Raw genomic sequence first — 18543 nt, 5'->3', positions numbered from 1 at the left:
AGCAATTTATTGTTGCCAAGAAAATTACTTTTTCCAGGATCTCAACTCAGGAGCTCTTTGCAGGGTGGTGGGATTACAGTGCCTAGAAAGAGTGTTACAACTCCATTTGCTGCTTGAGTTCTTCTCATATATCATGTGAGACACCATTCATTTTTTTCTTCTGTAGGCCAACCTCAGTTCAGTATATGCCTCCGGGCATTTGATCATCTTGGGGTCTTTGCCACTGATTTCGGAAGGTTATGATTCAGAACTTTCACATGGGTTGGATTTTCTCAGTGAGATTGTTTAGGAGAGAACAAGTTTCAGTATCTTAACTAAGGAATTTATGTACTTTTGTTTCTCTCCGTCTATAGATCCAGGATTTTTGTGAGTGTTGCCATCTTAGCATCAGGACTTAATCCATTCCAATTAGAACCAATGGGAGATTCCATTGCTAATTGCCACTGACATAAATTCCAGCTCATAAATTTGGGTAAAAATGTATGTTGTGTATGTTATTGTTACATGCTACATTAAATGCAATATATATTATATATCATAATGTTATGTGCCATATATGCTGTTGCCTGTTACATTTACTTTTAAGTAATGTTATTTTCCAGAATTAGAGACTACTGTATACTCTCTAAAGAGTCAGTCTGAAGTGGATTTTTTGTCAAATCCTGCAGGCAGCTGGATTTTCTTATGGGTGACTCCTTGAGCTCCCTGTGTGCTCCTTGTCTGTGCCTCAGTATACTTTGAATAAAATAAAAAAAATAAAAAAGAAAAAAAGAGAAATGCTGCTCTATTGCCTTGTAGTGCTGGGAGGCTTTAACTGTGCTGATGCCTATACAGCATGCAACAATCCTCAAACATCTTGTTCCTCAGAATGTAAGCATAAACTAGTAGCAATGATGGGCTGATGTTGTCTGTGATGTTTGAAACATGTAGATAACTTAGTTTCCATGGAGGAGAAGGAAATTCTATGAAGGACTGAAGAGGGTGTATTGATGTCTAAAGATGAATGAAAGGTGAAAGGGAAGACTGATACATGGAAGGGGAAGAGAACTCGGTCACTGCCATAAAGGTGCTATCAGATTGGGAAGCCTTGGGTTAACATCTAATTCCATAGCCAGAAGGGTTGAGAATTATTTAACTAACATCTACATAGGGATTTATTAAATAGTTAAATGATTTATTAAAAGGTTAAATTAAATTTATTAAATGGTTAGTAGAAAGCTAGAGCCATAATACAAGGAATATTTTCTCATTTTTCTCTTTTGGTTTGGGAGATGCACAGGGTAGACAGAACTGGTGGTTCAGGAAGGGATTGATCATCTCTGCAACATCTCAGAAGGTCAGGATTAGCAACTAACAGAGCCCAGCTGAAGAAAGAGAAAGGAACATACGCCCCCCTCTTAGAAACTTGCAATTTGTGATGCAAATTGAGGGGAGGCACATATACCAATTTTGAAACTTTTACTTAGCTCACCCAGGTAATTCCCATACATGAGACTTGCATCAAAAATTTTACTAAACTTTCATAAACAAATTAGCAGAATTGTGCAAAACTTGCGTGATCTAAGGTTTTGTGATTTAGGCTTGGGTCCTGTAAACATCTACTGAGATTTTCTGGACCTGCACTTAAGTTTTGGCCAAATATAGGTTAAGCCTCTTGATGGTTTGAGGGTGAAAAAATCAAAAACTTTTATGTTCACAGTGGTGATCATGGCTAAAAGACTAAAACAACAGCTCTTGATCTGAACATTCCCAAATTTGGAAGTCTGAAATCCACATCTGGTTAGAATTTTTAGATGGAAAGATTTTATCCTTTAAAAAAAAAAGAAAAAGAAAAAAATCACTGATGCTTAAACTTAAACAACCACAGAATAAATCCCTCAGGAAAGACCAAACATTGTATGCAGTGAATTTTTTTGGAAGGAGTTGATTGCAGTGCTTGTCACCTTGATGTCCTTAATTCACACTACTAATTTCATATTGCTCAAGTTAAAAAAGAGGATGGTAGATTAAAGCAAGGTGTATATCAGAGTTGAACGTGCTTTGAAACTTTCTCTTGGACTGTCTCTCAGTGGGAAAGTTAAGGGTTAATAATTTGCTCTGTCTCCTCTTGATGTATAGATGTAGTCTTCACACACCAAGAACACAGTTCTACAAATGCACATGGGTCCCACTGGGTTTGGTGGGATTACTCACGTGTCTGAATGCCTGCAGGCTTGCAGCTCAGTTTTATGTGATTTTTTTTTTTTTTTTTTTTTTTTTTTTTTTTAGAATCCTTTTTAAAAATACACAGGAATTAAGCAATTTCCTTTACACAGTGCCTCAGCCAAAGCCCACTGAAGTCATTGGGAAGACTCCCACTGTTTTTTAGCTGGCATTCGGATCTATCCTGTATTCGTTATGGCTTAGTGTACTGGGTGTGTGTATGGGGGTGTATAACCATCTTAGTTCTTCTAGAATGGCTATCCTGCTGTAATTCAGTTACCATGGAATAGATTGCCCACGTTACTAGCAGCATAATTATTCTGGAACAAAAATACTTTGATTCCAGAATTGTCTCTGTATGGGGAACTACTCTGTAATAAAAATCGGGCAATGGCTTCATCTGCAATAGCTGTGCTACTTGGTTGCTTTCTGTAGGCAAGGTGTTTTAAACAGAGGTGAAAGGCAGTAATGTGAATCCCTTTTTACATCAGCACAGCCTGTCTGCTGTGGATTTTTGCTGAGTTGTAGTTATCCTAGTTTATAAAACAAAACTTCTCACCCCCCAAACCCCAAACGTAGACAAGCCCTTACTATGGACTCCAGCCAAACTCCTGATCCTGCAATCAAATCCGTGTAGGTGGACCTCTGTGCCTATGACTTCAGTGGGACTCGCTGTATGTGCAGATACCCACCTACGCAGATCTGATGGCAGGATTGTGGCCCCACATGAGTAAGAGAACACAAGTGTTGCCCTTTGTTCAGGGATGAGTGCACGGGGAATGTGGGGTATGACCCAGGAGGTTCAAAGCATTGGAAGTATGCTATCTTTGAGATCCCTGAGCAAACCTACCCACTCTCACATTTTAATGGGAGCCCTATTTATGGGGATGTTGATAAGCAATCTGCAGGAAGAGCTTTATCTGTCACTGCCTTTTTACACTAGTACAGATGAAGCAAAACACTCAGTAAATTAACTCTTTTTGCAATGTGTGTATGGATCCTATGAATGGACTTGGAGCAGACTTCAAGGCTGAGATTTTAGAGTTTCCATGTTTGGTGCCTGAACCCATGGATCTAACAAGACTTGTAAGCCTGAGCATTTTAGGCTCATTTTCAAAGTTGCTACATTACTCTTGTCTATTTAGCTGTTCCTTTAACACCCCAACTTTTCTATTAATGTGAGTACTGGCTAATACACTACACATATGCGCATATACAATATTAATTCCAGACATTTCACAAGACAGTTTTTAGAAATTCACCCACATGATGATGTGTTAACTTTAAAGCATGCACTTCAGAAATAAAGCAGGAGTTAAACTAACAACAACAACAAAAAGGTTTAAACTGAGACTTATTTAGTCCTTTTCTTTGTAGTACATAAATTCATGCACAAATATGGAATTTGCAAGAGGAGATTGAATTAGTGTTTCTCTGCCTTTTTTTTTTAATTAACAAAATACATTGGATGTGGTGCATGTTCTTACGTCTGTGTAGCGTGTTTATTACCTAGAAATAGAACTGGTATTAAGTGGCATTTCCCATGAAAAATGTCAGAAGAAATGATTTTTTAATAGATTTTTCCTTTGTAATGAAAAAAAAGTTCTTTTGTATCCATTTTCAGAAGAAACACATTTTTCCATAAATAAAAGGACTTAATTTTGTTAACCACAACAGAAAATCAGCCACTTCTATGTATTACTTCCCATCTTAAGATCTCTGCTGTGAATGTCTGTCCTAAAAACTGTTGAGTGTCCTCAGCTGTCATCAATTAAAATAGATATGGAAGCTTATCAGCATGTCACTGGATTGGACTCGGACAAATCCGGTTGAAGACCTGGTCAGACGTGATGTTCTGGCTGCAATTAATGCAGACGGAAGAGGTGCTGCCTCAAGTACTTCCCATATTATTTGTCCCTTCCACCTCCACCCCACCTGCCTACAAAAAGCTCTTATTCACTCAGCTTTGCCTCTGTAGTTTCTTCGTAATCCAGTTCTATCAAAATTACCAGTTTGGGTTTTTTTTCCTTAATGTATTCTGGATATCAGTTTGGTTGTTTTGTTTTTGGTGTTTTTTTTTGTTTGTTTGTTTGTTTGTTTGTTTTAGTTAGAAAGTTGTCATTTTCTTTAAATGGTGAAATTGGGAAGTTGAGATTCCTGTCTCAGTGGGATTTGCCTCCCACTGGTCCTGGGGTCTGTCATGGTTTTCTGAGCCAGATTTTCCCTGTATCTAAAGCCTATTTTCTTAGTGGCATCTACATATTGAGGTAAAGATGTTGATTAAACAGCAAAGAAGTTAAGTCTGCAAACTAATTCTGTTTTAAAAATAGCAGAGAATCTATTTTTCCATTATAGGGAAATATGGAAAGCAGATGGTAGGAATTTTTGGCAGTGGGAGTTACTTTATTTGTCGGTAGAAAAGGGCTTGTTCTGGAGAGGGTGCGTGGGTGGAGGGGGACAACTTGATTCGCGCGCTTCTGTGCTGCAGAGCCATCCCAGATGTGTCTTGACCCACGCTGCAGCCAAAGCTCAAAGTGGTTCAGAGAGGCTGCCTAGATGAGGTGTGCTGGGCAGCAGCCTTCTGGGGTCGGGCTTGTCGAAGCGAAAGCCAGCCCAAACCTTGCTCTTTGTGGAGCCTCCATCTCTTTGTATTTCCTTCAGAAGCGGCAGCTCCTTGGGCTGCGGCACCTTGGAGTGGTGACCGTCCCTACCACAGGCTGGGTGCGTACCCCCTCTTCCCAAACGCACCCGCCATGCTTCGGTGTCCCTACACGTGGCATGGCTGTGCAGGGGTGATGGTGAGAGGGAGCTGGGCCACTTTGCTTGGCTCTGCCACTGGCCAGAGAGTTGAACTTGGAAACACGCTTCGCTTGTTTTTGCGCTAATAAGGTGGGTGTAAGATGTGGGTGTCCTTTGAAAGGCACTGCGTGGAGAAGGAGGCAGTGCTGCTGATGTGATGCGTTGTGACTGGCTGCGCATGTGTGCCTGAAATCCACCCAGGACTGTCAAAACCTAATTGCTGTAAAAAGGATGTTTTGCTGAGAGCCCCCACTTTCTCACAGCTGTAGAGAAAATGAAAGCGCGCAGGCTGAAGTGCCTGGTTGTCCTTCTGTTGGCTGGGCATGCGGGGCAATTCCATGTGCCTGGCCTCATCCCAGCCCAGGTCTTGCTGGCGCAGTCTCCCAGCATTTCTAGTACAGGGTTTGCCTTGTGGCAGAGTCCCCTTGTTCTGTGGATAGATGGGGACAAAGAGACTCCTCTCCCTTGTAGCCTAAACCATCCTATGAACCTGCTTACCGCTGGCACACGGCTCGGTTTAGGAGCTGTATGGCTGACATGCCGTTCCTGTCTGCCTGTAGGCTGGCTTTCAGGTTCAGGTAATTGAAATTATCCCCTAGTAGCTTTAATCAGCAGGTTCATTGCCATGATGTATTTTGTGATCCCAGCGTTGCTCAGACTGACCTGCTGCCACCCATCTGCTGGCTTGACTGGGCAGAGTTACTGCCCGGGGTCGGGAGGTCTTCCCTTCAAACCCGGGCTCCTCTGCCTCTCTAGCTATTATGCATGTACTCTGTATGTTAATGTTCATCACCCTCTTTCACAAGCTTTGCAACATCTGCTCAGCTCAATTTTCATCCCCCTGCTAGCTGGCGAGGAAGTGACTGTGCTTTCCAAAAGGGCAGGGGAAGGAAGGGAGGAAAAGAGCTAAAGCAAACGGGCTTGTGAGCCTGGTGGTGCAAAGCATCTCTTCTTTCAGGCCCTCTCTTTTGTACTAAATTTAACTGTTGTTGCGAATTAGCAGGCTTGTGCTCTGCAGCAGTGTGTAGTCCGTAAACCATCTCTGTTTCCTGCTGATTTCATGTTTTGCTAGGAAGGACGCAGCGCGGGACTTGAGACAGGATTAAGCAACAAGCATGGGCGTTAGTGGAATGACTGTAGTGAGAGACAGGCTTGTTCTCTCTCTCAGCTCTGTCCAAGCGGAGGTAGCTGTGACCTGTCATGTAACAACAGGCTTTTCCTTCAGTGCTGGAGCTCTTCTCTTGTGCCACACTTTAGTTGCCTCCCAAAATTGCTTGGTGCTGAACATTTATTAAGGGATCCATGATCAGATGTTTGCGGTTTGACAGAAACAGCTGACACTGGTTTAAAACGAAATATGTTGTAATATTTCCTCCATAGAGCCACTGATGAGAAACTTTGGACAAGATTTTTACTTGACAAAATTCTGCTTTGACACAGTTGAGAGAGGCAGGAGACTTCTCCCATGGCTTTTCATTACAAATTACATCATCACATGAGCAGCGTCTTCTGCATCTTGAGTATCTGTCTGCCCCTGCTGCTGATTCCCCACCTGAAATCTTAACTTAACTGTGGGTGACATTAGACACACTTCAGCAGCGGCAAGCTGTGAAGAGAAGTGTGAACAGCCATACCCCTGTTAAAGAGATTAAGAAGAGTCAAAGTTTGTTTAATCTGTGGTTCAAGTACTTTTAAAGGATGAAACCACGTCCAAGTTGTCTGGAAGCCCGTTTCCTGCATAAACCTTGAAGAAAATGAGGCCAAGGTTCAGGTAGACTTGGGGTGTTTATAATGGTGAAGGAGATCTGTTGCATCAGTGTAAGTAAAATTTAACTGAAGAAATAATTTGTTTTCTTCCTGTAAGATTCCCCCCCCCCCCATTGGCTTCAGAGGTCTTTGAATAAAAAATTTTATTTCTGAATTATAGCTGAATGACAGCAACGAAACAGTGTATGACATCTACTGTTTGTACAATCATCCTTAAAGTGCTCATATATCACATGGAATAATCAGCTATGGATTTTTTTTTATATAGACCTGAAGTTTTCTGAAGACTGAGATGGTATTTTGGCTAAAGTTTGTATAGATGCAGCAGAGAATCATATCCTTAAGTGCAGTGCAAAGCAGAGAGGATCCACATGGCCTTACCCCTTCTGTTCTCAAAGCTCAGTCAGGCCCTGCTCCTCAGCCATCAAAGCTTATTTAGGCTTTTGCTATCTACACTGGTGTGGCAAGTAATAGTTAGCATGGACAACTACAGCTTTATGTATATGTTTAGAAATTAGGCCCGGCTTTCTGGGTGCTGATGATTTACCTACTCTTGGCCTAGATTTGGTGTCAGTGTGTGTAAGTGAAGAAAGCTTTTTTTCCCCTGTTCTCTGAAGCAACAGTCTGTGAAATTGATAGGTGGAAAAAGATACAAAGAAAAAGATAGGCAAATAGTCATGCCTATGCTAGTGTTCTTTAATGATACAAATTGCCCATGTAAATCAGTGTCAGGGAACAAAGCACTTGCACCTGGGATTACCCTCATCACTGTACAAGTTGGCTACTAGGAGTTTAGGAATAATCTGTGGATATGGGGAAGGGGGAGGTGGATATTTTAAAGATACACATAACGTGAAAACACAGATTGTATCACTTGTGCTAGAGTTTTTGGAGTTGGGGAGTGTGGTGTGGGGTTTTTTGTTGTTGTTGGTTTTGAATAAGACTGCATGCCTTAAATAGCATCCTTTAATAGAAAAAAAAAATCTTGAGAGATTGACTACTAAAGATCTGTCCTCGCTGCTCTGGCAGTATACCTTGTAACTCCAGTTTTCCCAGTACTCTCTCTCCTGTTTGTATGCACATCCTTCCCTCCACTAGAGTGTTGCTTTCTCCTTGAGCTTAAGTGGTTGAAACTCCTTGTCGGCAAAGCTCAAGTTAGGAAAATAGTAGAGAGTGAGCAATCCTAGTTACATTAACTCTGCAGTTGCTGATGCAGTCACTGTGTGTAGCTAATCAAATGCCTCTGTTTAACCTGAGGGTCACTTTTGCTTGGGTTTGAGCCCCCAGCGGCTTCAGGTAAGCCCCTGGACTTTGTTCTGGAGGCAGATAAAGAGCACTCATGCATTCCCTTCTGCCTAGTCTGCTTCGGGGTTGTAACTCCTGGTGGCAGGGTGGTAAGGAACAGCAGTTAAATCCCTGCAATTGTTTACTAAACCCTGAGCTTTGACTAAACGGGAATTTGTGGTCCAGTATAAAGTGAAATGAAGAGATTACAATTGACTCCCATTAACTAACACAGTCGTAAAACTTACCAGCCAACATTTGCTTCAGGACGACTGCTTTGGGTGATTTTCCTAGGCTGATACACCACTTTTGAGACCTACGGCATGCCATATGTTTGGTGCAGGACCTGCATAGTGTCTGTTCTAATGCGTACTGAGATCAATTAGCTTGAATTAATACAGGACAAAAAACCCTCTAGAATGGGGGTGGCTTTGTCTAAGTAATGTTTCAGGTGCAGCTGGTGTTAATGGATCCACACCGACCAAAAGAAATCTCCCAATTTTGTTTTAATCAGAAGGACTAATTTTGCTAGGGTGTGAGGGTGGAATAAAATGTTTTTCTTTTAGAAGAAAAGACTGCATTCTTCACTATTAATAGACATCTCTAGGTATTCCAAATAGTGAACACACACATACTTTGGTCTCTGTGCTGTAGAACTTGCTGAGGTATTTGGATTTGCAGTTGTCGTGTCTGAAGTCTGCACATCTAGCACCCCTAGAACTTTGTGTTTCCATAGAGAGAGGGAAAGAACCCACCACCTTTAACAAAAAAGATGTTTATGCTTTTTCTGACTTTCATAGCTTTTATAGTTAAACCTTGAAGGTAGGAGTCTGCTACTTCTACAGACCAGGGAGCTTGTGGTGTTTCCTTCCACTTGCTCTCATGGGTCTCTTGCATTTCCTTTCCATCCTCATCAGTGAGATCTGATTCTTTTCTGTGTTCTCTGCTGTATCTGGGGCTGTCGGTGTTTCCCATTTTTCTTTTCTCCCATGTGCTAGAGAATTTGTGACCCTAAATTCTCACCTGTCTCTTAGTAACAGGCTTCCTCATTCTCTCCCCAAACTAGGAGCTCTGTGTACATCTAAAAATCATTTCTGTTGTGCCAAGGGTGCTATATGCATCTCCCAACAGGATTGATGCATTTTTTTGTCAGCTGTTTTGTTAATTACGGGCTTAGCTATGGCAAGGGGTATTGTCATGCTGCAATGTATCACAGACTATGTCACCAGCCAGCTATTGCAAGTAATAGGAGCAGGTAGTTCTGCTCACTAAAGATACCAGTATCTCCATTTCCCAGTTTTGCAATTTCCAGTGTTCAGCAAAACCTGTAGTTCCCTGTGTCAGTAGGAATGTGCATGCTTGCTCACAGTTTTTGTAAGATTAGTTCATGCAACATGAGAGATTAAGATCGTGCATTTATTTTTACATACTTGCAGGTTGAGATGAGTTTCAGCACAGGTTCCCGATTAGTACTATAAATTTTGACATTACAGTTGCAATGGCGATACGTAACGATATGCATATATGACGTAAGTGTAATGTGCACACATGTGTGCACGTGTTGAAAGACAGCAGGGCTTTGCCCGGCAGCCTGTCCACTCTTCCACCTACATCAACTAATCCAACAAAAAGTTTTAAGCTTCCATACAAACCAGGCTACTCTGCTTTTAAATGTGGTAGTAGCTTTAGCATTTCCAGTCTGGGGGCCTTTGATCATTGTGTTTCTATTGCTGGGATTCCAGTCTGGATGGGGATAGAAAGAGGAGAAGCTTTTGGGGTAAATAAATAAATAAATACAGTTTTCTGTGGCAGCTCACAAAGTTATGTAATTTTAGCACTGGATTAGCAGGCAGGAGGCAAGTGGAGTCGTTGCTGGTTGCAAGATGAATGCAGTTTCTTGCATGGATATCATCCCATCGTGCATACAATGTGCACCGTTCTGTCTAATTCAGATTGGATTCTCCTGGTGTGAAGAACCATGCTTGCCATCAGTGGGATGTCTGTATGTCTGAGCCTAAAAGCATCTCAAAGACGCATGCTGTAGTGGAGGAGTCTGTCTAGGATGGCTGCATTATGCCCGTGAAGTCTGATCCACACAAGTTTTAAGCATCCACACTGTTATGAGGGATCCTTTCTCACGCTGCGATGTGGTTATGTATGTAGATATTACTATTGAAGCCCTCTGTGGTGGCCGCAGAGGCAGCTGGACCAGCTCAGAGAGCTTACAGCCACAGCAGATGGTGTTTCTGTGGGGCTCACAGGGTCCGGAGGGCTGGCTGTTCTCATTTAAACTGGTTTCGAGGGCTCCCAAACAGCTGCCTTTCTAATGTAAGTGGAACCTGGTGAATGATTTTTTTGCTTGCAGGTGTGTAAGCAGCGGTGCCCATTCACTTGTTGTGCAGTGAGCTTGTAAATCCCTCATAAATTGTTTGTAAATCGCTTTGGGATCCTTCTGGCTGACAGGCAGATCCTGTATAAGCACATCACCCAGCCCTGCTGAGGCAGCCCTGCAAAGCCCAAGCCTTCGGGAGCAAAACCAGTTGCCAAAGAAACAGGTGTGTCAGCTCAAAGTGGCCCATGAGGAGCAGCTGTAAGCTCGAACTTTGCCCATTTATTTGCTCAAGGTTTTATCTCATCCTTCTATACAGCCCAGTGAAAATGAATATTTACGATGTCAGTTAAACCTGGGCCATCAGAGTGGCAGGCTCTGTGTGTGCTAGGTGGCCTCATGGGTGAGAGCGCGGAGCAATATGCGAGTGTTGGAGGGGAAGGCTGTGCTTTCTGTGCCACTGGAGAACATCAGGACACCTGAGTAAACAGTGGGCACCCAGGGCTGTGTGGGTAGGGTGACAGGTTTGGTACACTTGATTGATTCCCCCCCTGCCCCCCCCCCCCTTCCAGTTTTTTTTCCATGTGCGCATAGCATTTTCGTTCTGACATTAGAGCAAGACACAAGTGCTGCGAACAGAAAGCTAAACTTGCATGTTATTTTTCATTTTGCCTCAGGATTTTGAATGTGGATAGCAAAATTAATATCGAAACAGAAATTTCTTCTGAATCGAAGACCAAATGTTCCACTTGGAAAGTGTAGCAATACAGTGTGCTGCTGCGCTTGAGATAAGTTATTCTGAAAAAAAAACCCCAACAAACCGCAACATTAAAAAAACCCCTACATAGTAATTGAAAGGGCTATTTTTGGTGCAATGTTTTGATTTCTAGCAAGATTGCGTATATTGAGGGAAATGTTTACTATAAAATTTGTTACCACTTCTGGTCTTCAGATCCCTGGCAGTGGACTTATAGCTAGGCAGTTGCAATTATTGAATTTTTTTTGTCTAGTGTCTTGTAGGAGGGTAAAGCAGCATAATTTTCTAGGATTAGGAACTGTTTGGTGTTGGCGGTAAGGCATCCATACCCACATACAATAGCCTAGCCTTTGTTGGGAATTAGGCATGTTTACATAGGGGAAGTGGCATGACCTAATATGCAGGGAGCCAGGTGGATACTCGGAAGACCTGCTCTCTGTCCCCGGCTCTGCCTAGCTTGAGCAGTTTGACTGTTCTGTGCCTCAGTTTCTTATTTTATCTGCTGCATAATTTATCTGTTTAGATGTTAAACAGTTTGAAACAGGACTGCCTCTCACTGTTCAAAACAACTACTCTACTTCAACACAGTCTTAATAATGAGCATAAACAACCATGGTCTTTGGATATTCAAAATAAATTTAGGAAGATTCTGGTTAATTTTTGATTTTTCAACTGTATTACCAAGGGTTGATCTTTGGACCTATATAACCAAACTTTTTCCTTATTTGCTTTCTGTTATTCTGCCTTTCGAAGGACTTTGTGGAAGAGAAAGCAGCATAAAAATCACACAACCGGTTTGGCAGGTCCTGTATAAACAGGAGAAATGCCAGGAAAAGTCTCATGTCTTTGTTGCCAGCTTTAAAAAAAAAAAAAAAAAAAAATCTGGTTAATTTTCCCCCAACGAAAATCTTAGCCATTGCTATGTGTGAGCAGGACTATGGGGAAGGGCATGTGGTGGAAGGGGCTGGGGGATGCTTGCTAGAAGGAACATGTGTGTCCTCAAATGCTGGGAATGTTCATATTCTTGGGCAATTGTCCCAGTCACCTTCTTGGCTGTAGGAACAGAAGAAGTGTTTTGTCATGCTTCTTGTAAGCAGGTTTGGTTTTTTCTTTTTTTTTTTTTCTTCCCCCATCTCCTCTGACAGTCTCACAGCTCAGCTCGAGTGTTAAACACACCCTGCTTGATTAGATGGGGGTGATTGATGCCCCCCTGTTTTGCTTTGCCTGTGCCAGCAGAAAGCTGTGCTGGTTTTTAAGGCTGTTTAGCAGTGAGTTGGGTTGGCTAAGGAGACCTGCCTTCCTAACTGGATCTGTGCTGTTGCATAACCGTGGGAAGGGTTGGAGTGCCTCTGTCCTGATTCTTGTGGCAGAGGAGGGACGTGTTTCTGGAACGGGTTCACAGCTTTCTTCTGATGCAGGCCATCTCCGCTACCACTTGAGTCAAAAGATTTCAGTCAATGCTTTGACAAGGAGGAGCATTAGAAATCAGCAGTGCTCATGGGGAGGTTATTTAAAATCAATGCTAAAATGCAGAGTGAAATGATGCCTTCTCAGAGCTTTTGCACAATGTCCATGTCATTTTACTTCTCTCTTGTAGTTCATCCATTTCCAGAGCAGCACCATAACCCCAGAAACATGGCCACGCGTGTAGAGGGTCAAAATGGGATTTAGGCAACTTGCTGTTTCTTCCTGCACTGCTGTTCCTAATTGTAAAATAGGATTCAAAAAGATTCTTCCTCTGGTGCTTTTCTATGTTGACTATTTTGGCTTTGAGCTCTTCAGGGCTGTCCTCTGCTTAGTGTTTCTGTGGTGCCTTGGACAATGGCCCCATGGTTCAGTTTGCCTCTGAGTGCTATCACTGTATAAATGTCAAGTCCTAACAGTTGGGTTCAGATCCCGGTACAGTTCTTAGGAAAGGATATTATTTTCTAAGGTGTCGAAGTAGGTTTTTGCTCAGCTGTGCTCCTGATGGGCTAACCACCTAATCTACATATGTTTTGGTCCCTCCATTTGTAAAGGTGAGTATAATAACGCATCTTCTTATTGCAGGAAAGTGGTAAATGTATTATGGACATATTTAAATGGTGTAATAATGAGGACCATGGACAAGCCTTCAGATTGAGTCAAAATGGGCCCAGGACCAGCACTTTAATCTTTTTCTTAAAGATGGCTGCAACTTACTCCATTTTAGCTGGCTTAGTTCCCAAGCTTGTCGCTAATGTAGTAAGGCAGTATTTGTAGCTCATAAGCAGCCTTATGGTAAGGGCGGAATGGCTCTCACTACAGTGTCCATTCAGTTGTGAACCCACAATGCTTAGCTGTGAACACAAGCCAAAGATAACCAGAGTGAAACTTCAGCACTTCTCTTCTGCCAGGAGCAACATCATAACCAATGCTTTGGGATTATGAGCTAAAACAAAATAATAATTTGAGGAAGAACAAAAAGTGATGCAGAGGTTGAAAGGAACAATTAAAACAATTGGGGAACTTAACAAACAGGAAAAGCTATGGCAGGAGAGCAGCTAAACTGAGATTTTTGTGCTTAGCCATCCCATGGCTTGACAGGCCTGTGGGCTCAGTGTTATCCCATTGCCCTGTTGGCTGTGGTAATGCTACAGCTTGTTTTGGAGAGTCAGTAGCAGGTCTGGGAACAGACTCCTGTCCTTCTCACCATTTCTTTTCAAACATCTCCTGCGGAGCTTGTTTTTTCCTGTGCTTTGTGGTGTGGCATCTGCCACCCAGCCCCATACAGCAGCAATATGCAGGGGGTGATCCACTTCTTGTTCCCCTTCTGAGTACTGGGAGTGCCACTGGAATTTCCAGACTGAAGGAATAAGGGCTGTGTGGGATGTACCCTGTCACATGGACAGGTTGTACCTGGAAGGCATCTCTTGTTTTCAGAGCAGTTGGGAAAGGATTGCTAATAGCTCTCCTTACACAACAGAATATTCACCCGCTTAGTTCATTACTTATTAGCTCCAGGCGGGGACATTGCAGATTTGTTAATGGTAATGGCCAAACCATTAGAGTGTGCAGCATTAATGGAGGAGAAAGCATTTAATAAAGAGCCATCACTCGACCCTGTCATTGTCCCTGGAATATAGACCATATAGTCGAATTCAGGCTCTGCTGTGCTGTCACCTACCCCTTCTTAAAAGGATGGCTTGTTCGGGAGCTTCCGCTTCTTTTCAAACACACGTGAAAGCTCATCTTTTCTTCTTTTGAATCAGATATGCTGTACCATGCCCAGCTGTTTCTCTACAAACATATTTAAAAGGTCTCGTTAAAGTTCTCCCAGTCCTGATGGTTCTGTGCTGGAAGGACCATGTTATAGTGGAAATAAAAGATTTTGCTGTGCCTCAAGCTATGCCTGTGTCTGATGCATTGATCAGCAAAAGGTTCAGTTTCTTCTAGTTTGCATTCTCATACCCATAGACTGCTGACTGGAGGGACCTTCCAAAAGCTGCTAAATAGCTTGTTAAATAAATTGTAAAAAATAACATGATTCTTGTACAGGTTGACCTGTCTGCAGATTGTATTTCTTTTGATGTAACTCAGCTTCCTTCAGTGGTCTCCCATTGCATCTTAATGTTTTAATCACAGCTTCTCATTAGCTTATCCTTCTGCAATATATCTTCCAGGTTATCTTCCTTTTCCTCTGTTTTTATTTCCTTTTGGCTGTTGAGCTGTATCTGTCATATCTCTCTTTGTCCCTGTAGTTCCTTTATTCCTTCCTTATAAGCTAGACCTTCTGACTCTTCTAGAACTTGTCTATCTTGCATATATAGATTTGTGTGTGTATATATATATATCTGATGCAGAATGAAGAGCTTGCAAATGTGCAGGATGCAATATTCTAAGTGAAATCCTACCAGCTGTTTTTTATATACTCTCCTTTGTCAGCTAGAGTTTCCTTTTTAGTCACACTGATCTCATGTTGTTCATGTTAAAGTACGTGGCTGGGTTAGGCGAAAGACGGTGGGAGAGGAAGATCATAATTTGATGTTTCTTCCACGTCCAGCTTCTGTACAGTAGACAAGGTCAGTGCAAGTGTGGTCCTTTTTAGGAACTCCCTCTGCATTTAGTATGCTGGGAGTCAAATAATGTGAATCCTTCTGATATTTTATAGTGGCAAACATCCATCACCGCTTGTTTCTGGACTAGCTTATTAATACAGTCTTTGAGAATGGGTGTTTTATTTGGCTGTCTTTCTCTCTTTGTGGATTCTGTTCACTCTTCCTGAGCACCCAAGTGGATCTGCCCATTTTTTCACCAACATCCCTTATTATAGCTGTCCTCTTCCTGGGCTGGCCTAGATTCCCTCTGGAAAGTTGCCTTTACCTACTTAGAGGTGGTGTCGAACAAGGGGATATAGCACACTCCCTGGCATGCTGTGTATGCTGGGTTACTTTTGCACTACTTGAGCCTTTAAGTGCAGCAACTGTAAGGTGTAGGGTTAGACCTCATCATGGCACCCTAAGGTTTCTCTGTGTATTTAGTATGTCCTTTTTTATGGAAAGTCTGCCAGAAGTCTAAAGTGTGATGAAAAGCTGACATGAAAATGCGGTGGTGTTGTGTATGCCAATAGTGTTTTGTTTTGCTGGTGAGGAAAGTTGTAAAGATGTCAACCTTGCAGGGTTAAACTGTTGTTTCACAGGATAAGTAGGTACACCAGTTCTCTGGTCTGAAATGGTCTTCCAATGCCAGAACCCAAGCCTGCGATCAGGGTTGTCTTCTCAGTGCCTCCAGTACTGGATAACTTTCTTCATAGAGGAGAGACGTTCTCATGCCTACCAGGGTAGGCACCTACGAATCAAACATAAACAACTTTTTCCCAGTTTATTATAGTAGCTGATTTTTGGGTGTCCCTGTATTTTCAAATAGTAACAGATATAAGATAATTATGGCATATCATGATGCAATTTGTTTCCAAACAGGCATATATACACACTGTTCACCCTCAGGTTCAAACTGATTTCATGTAGATAAGGAGAGAAAGTAAACTTAAGTGACTGAACTGGAGAAGATAAAGATTGAGGCCCGTATGTGGACTTTACTTCCACTAATTGGGACCAGAATCGTTGTTTTAAAAAAATCGCTGGAGAATTTTGCAGGTATAGATGAGAGCAGATTCCAGCCATGCAATGGGACCGAGAAGGGTCATTTCTTATATTTTTAAGTTGTATTTTTAAAATGTGTATTTCAGAGTGTTGTAGCTCCTCAGGAATTTTGTTTCTATCAGTGAGTGAGGATTAAAAGAAGCTATGACTTCTACGTGAATTACTCTCCCATGATTTTTCCACTACTTAACTGATGGTCACGTAGATAATCCACGGTAGTGAATGAGTTGACCTCATCCATGTGACAGTTCTGACCTGTCGTTCATGCTATGGAAATATTTGATATCCCCTGTTGTGAAGGATCCTGTTCACAGTAATTGTAGCTTCAGTAAAAATACTCAGGAAGCAACACTCATCCCTTGTAGAAAGACCAGAAATGATGCTTGTCCTGGAAATGTGTTTGAATACATAGTAGCATTGCAGCTTGCCAGTAAAGTGGCAGATCCTTAATACAACTGAGTGAAAACACTTGAGCTGCCATGCCAGTCCTGAGAAGCTGCAGCGTAGCTCCAGGATTCTCCTTTCCCATAACACGTGAGAGGGCAGCTCCCTGTACACCATGTTTTCCCTTAGTCTTCCCATCTCAGTTTCATGGCCTCCAGAAATTTTGCACTGAAATGGATGCATGACTCCAATTACGGGCGTTCAGGGTGTGAATTCCCACACGTACAGGCAGGGTTGTTACAACCATCGTATGTTACAGGATGAGGCTCCCCAGCACTCCCTGTTTTAGAAAAGAGAATGCGAAAAAGATGCAGTGAAATATCTCTGACGTGCAGATATCTAAGCCTGGAAAGTCCTTCTCTGTTGCCCTCCCTGCTGCTTACTCATTGGCCACAGTACTTCAAAGCCTCATGTGTTTTATTCCAGCTGTGCAATAAACTCTCTTGAGCCTTCTGTGATGCTTTGTGCTAAGCAAGTGTGCTAACAAAATCATGATGTAGGTGCAAAAGGGATTGTCCTGTGGATCAGAGCAGTGGCTAACCTTTCTCCGTGCCCTGCTTAAACAAAGGTCAGTACCAAGTTCTCGGGAGGAATGTTGCAGTGACAACCCCATAACGCAAATTTTGGAATTGCATGTGGAAAGGAGCTGGGGGCAGATAGTTTCTTAACATCAGGCAGCTGAATCCATGGTTGACTTCTGCCTTGAAGTAGTAGGTCAGGTGGGCCAAGTCCCAGCTTTACTGCCTCTTCTTGGAGCCTTGCTGCAGGAGGGCGAGTGGAAGGGCCTCCCACTTCAAATAGATAATGCTTTACTCCCGTTCTGGAGTGCGATGATTCCACTTCCAAGTTCTGAACCAGAATCTGCCTCCCGTATATGAATCTGCCTCCCATATATATTTTGTGCTGCCTAGCTGGGATATCTATGGATAACATTCTTTATTATTCATATAAATGACTAATCCTTTAGTGAATCTCATACCTGATACAATCTTCCCACAGCCTGTTTCTACTCTCTATTCCCCCATATTAGCAGTGACCTCAGCAAAGAAATACTTTTTGAGTATGTGGTTCAGCTAGGTTTTTTGCTTCATTTATATTTGCTAATTTGAGATATTTTGCAGTGCTTAGACAATAATGCAACCGTATCATGGCATTTTCAACAACATTGACCTCTGCAAGCTGCCTTTTCACAACACTTGAGTGCATCAATATTGCTGTCTGTACGATTTTAAATTAATTAGAACAGTGGCTGTAGTCATTTTGGGAGAAGCATGAACTTCCCCACTGTCTCCTTTACCCTTCCCTTTTGTGATGAACTGTTGCACCTCTGTGGAGTTTTTTTTATTTGCTTGAGTAAGGATTGAGATGTGAGAGGGTAGCCATCTCCTGCCCCTCTGCTGGGAGGTTCGTCAGAAGCAGGCTGAAGGGAGGAGGCAGGGAGGAACTGAACTTCACAAAATCACTAAGGTCACCGAGACAATCTCTGCTCTCTGTGCGCAGGAAATGAGATGTTAATCTTTTCCCAGTGCTGCTTTGCATAAGGTCCATTCCAGAGAGCTGTGTTTGTTTTAATTTCTCTAATTACTGATAGTGTGCTGATTATGCTGCTATAGATTTGACGTGAATTGCTATATTAATGGGATCAAAAATGAGAAGTCTGCCATGGAAATTAAGAAGATGACAGCAACTGGGGGAAGGGAGGGAAGTGGAGAGTTTAATTCATACCCTGGTGCTGCAGAGCTCTACTTTGCTTTTTCTGGAGCCTCATCCTTTGTCCCTGGCAGAAGTTGGAGTATGCAAGCTATAACATTGACCAAAATCCCAAAATGTTGTAATTGTGT

General features: G+C 42.4%; 1 protein-coding gene across 6 annotated transcripts in view; it reads left to right on the top strand.

The window, feature by feature from the left end:
• ETV6 (ETS variant transcription factor 6) overlaps positions 1 to 18543 on the top strand; it is a 140710-nt gene that overhangs the window by 22301 nt on the left and 99866 nt on the right. Inside the window, exons 1-2 of one of the 6 annotated variants that reach the window (XM_041129503.1) lie at positions 1301 to 1475; positions 3189 to 3288. The exons of 4 other annotated variants lie outside the window; for them this stretch is intronic. In XM_041129503.1, the coding sequence (XP_040985437.1) occupies positions 3196 to 3288 (93 nt within the window). In that variant the 5' untranslated portion in view covers positions 1301 to 1475; positions 3189 to 3195. Of the gene's footprint in view, positions 1 to 1300; positions 1476 to 3188; positions 3289 to 4037; positions 4086 to 18543 lie in introns of those variants that run through there. One more of the 6 variants, XM_041129504.1, reaches the window with a different exon arrangement.

Source organism: Aquila chrysaetos, chromosome 17 (assembly GCF_900496995.4).
Source record: "Aquila chrysaetos chrysaetos chromosome 17, bAquChr1.4, whole genome shotgun sequence".
Classification (NCBI taxonomy): domain Eukaryota; kingdom Metazoa; phylum Chordata; class Aves; order Accipitriformes; family Accipitridae; genus Aquila; species Aquila chrysaetos.
The sequence above is the reverse complement of the archived record's forward strand: the minus strand, read 5'-3'. Positions and strand labels throughout refer to the sequence as shown.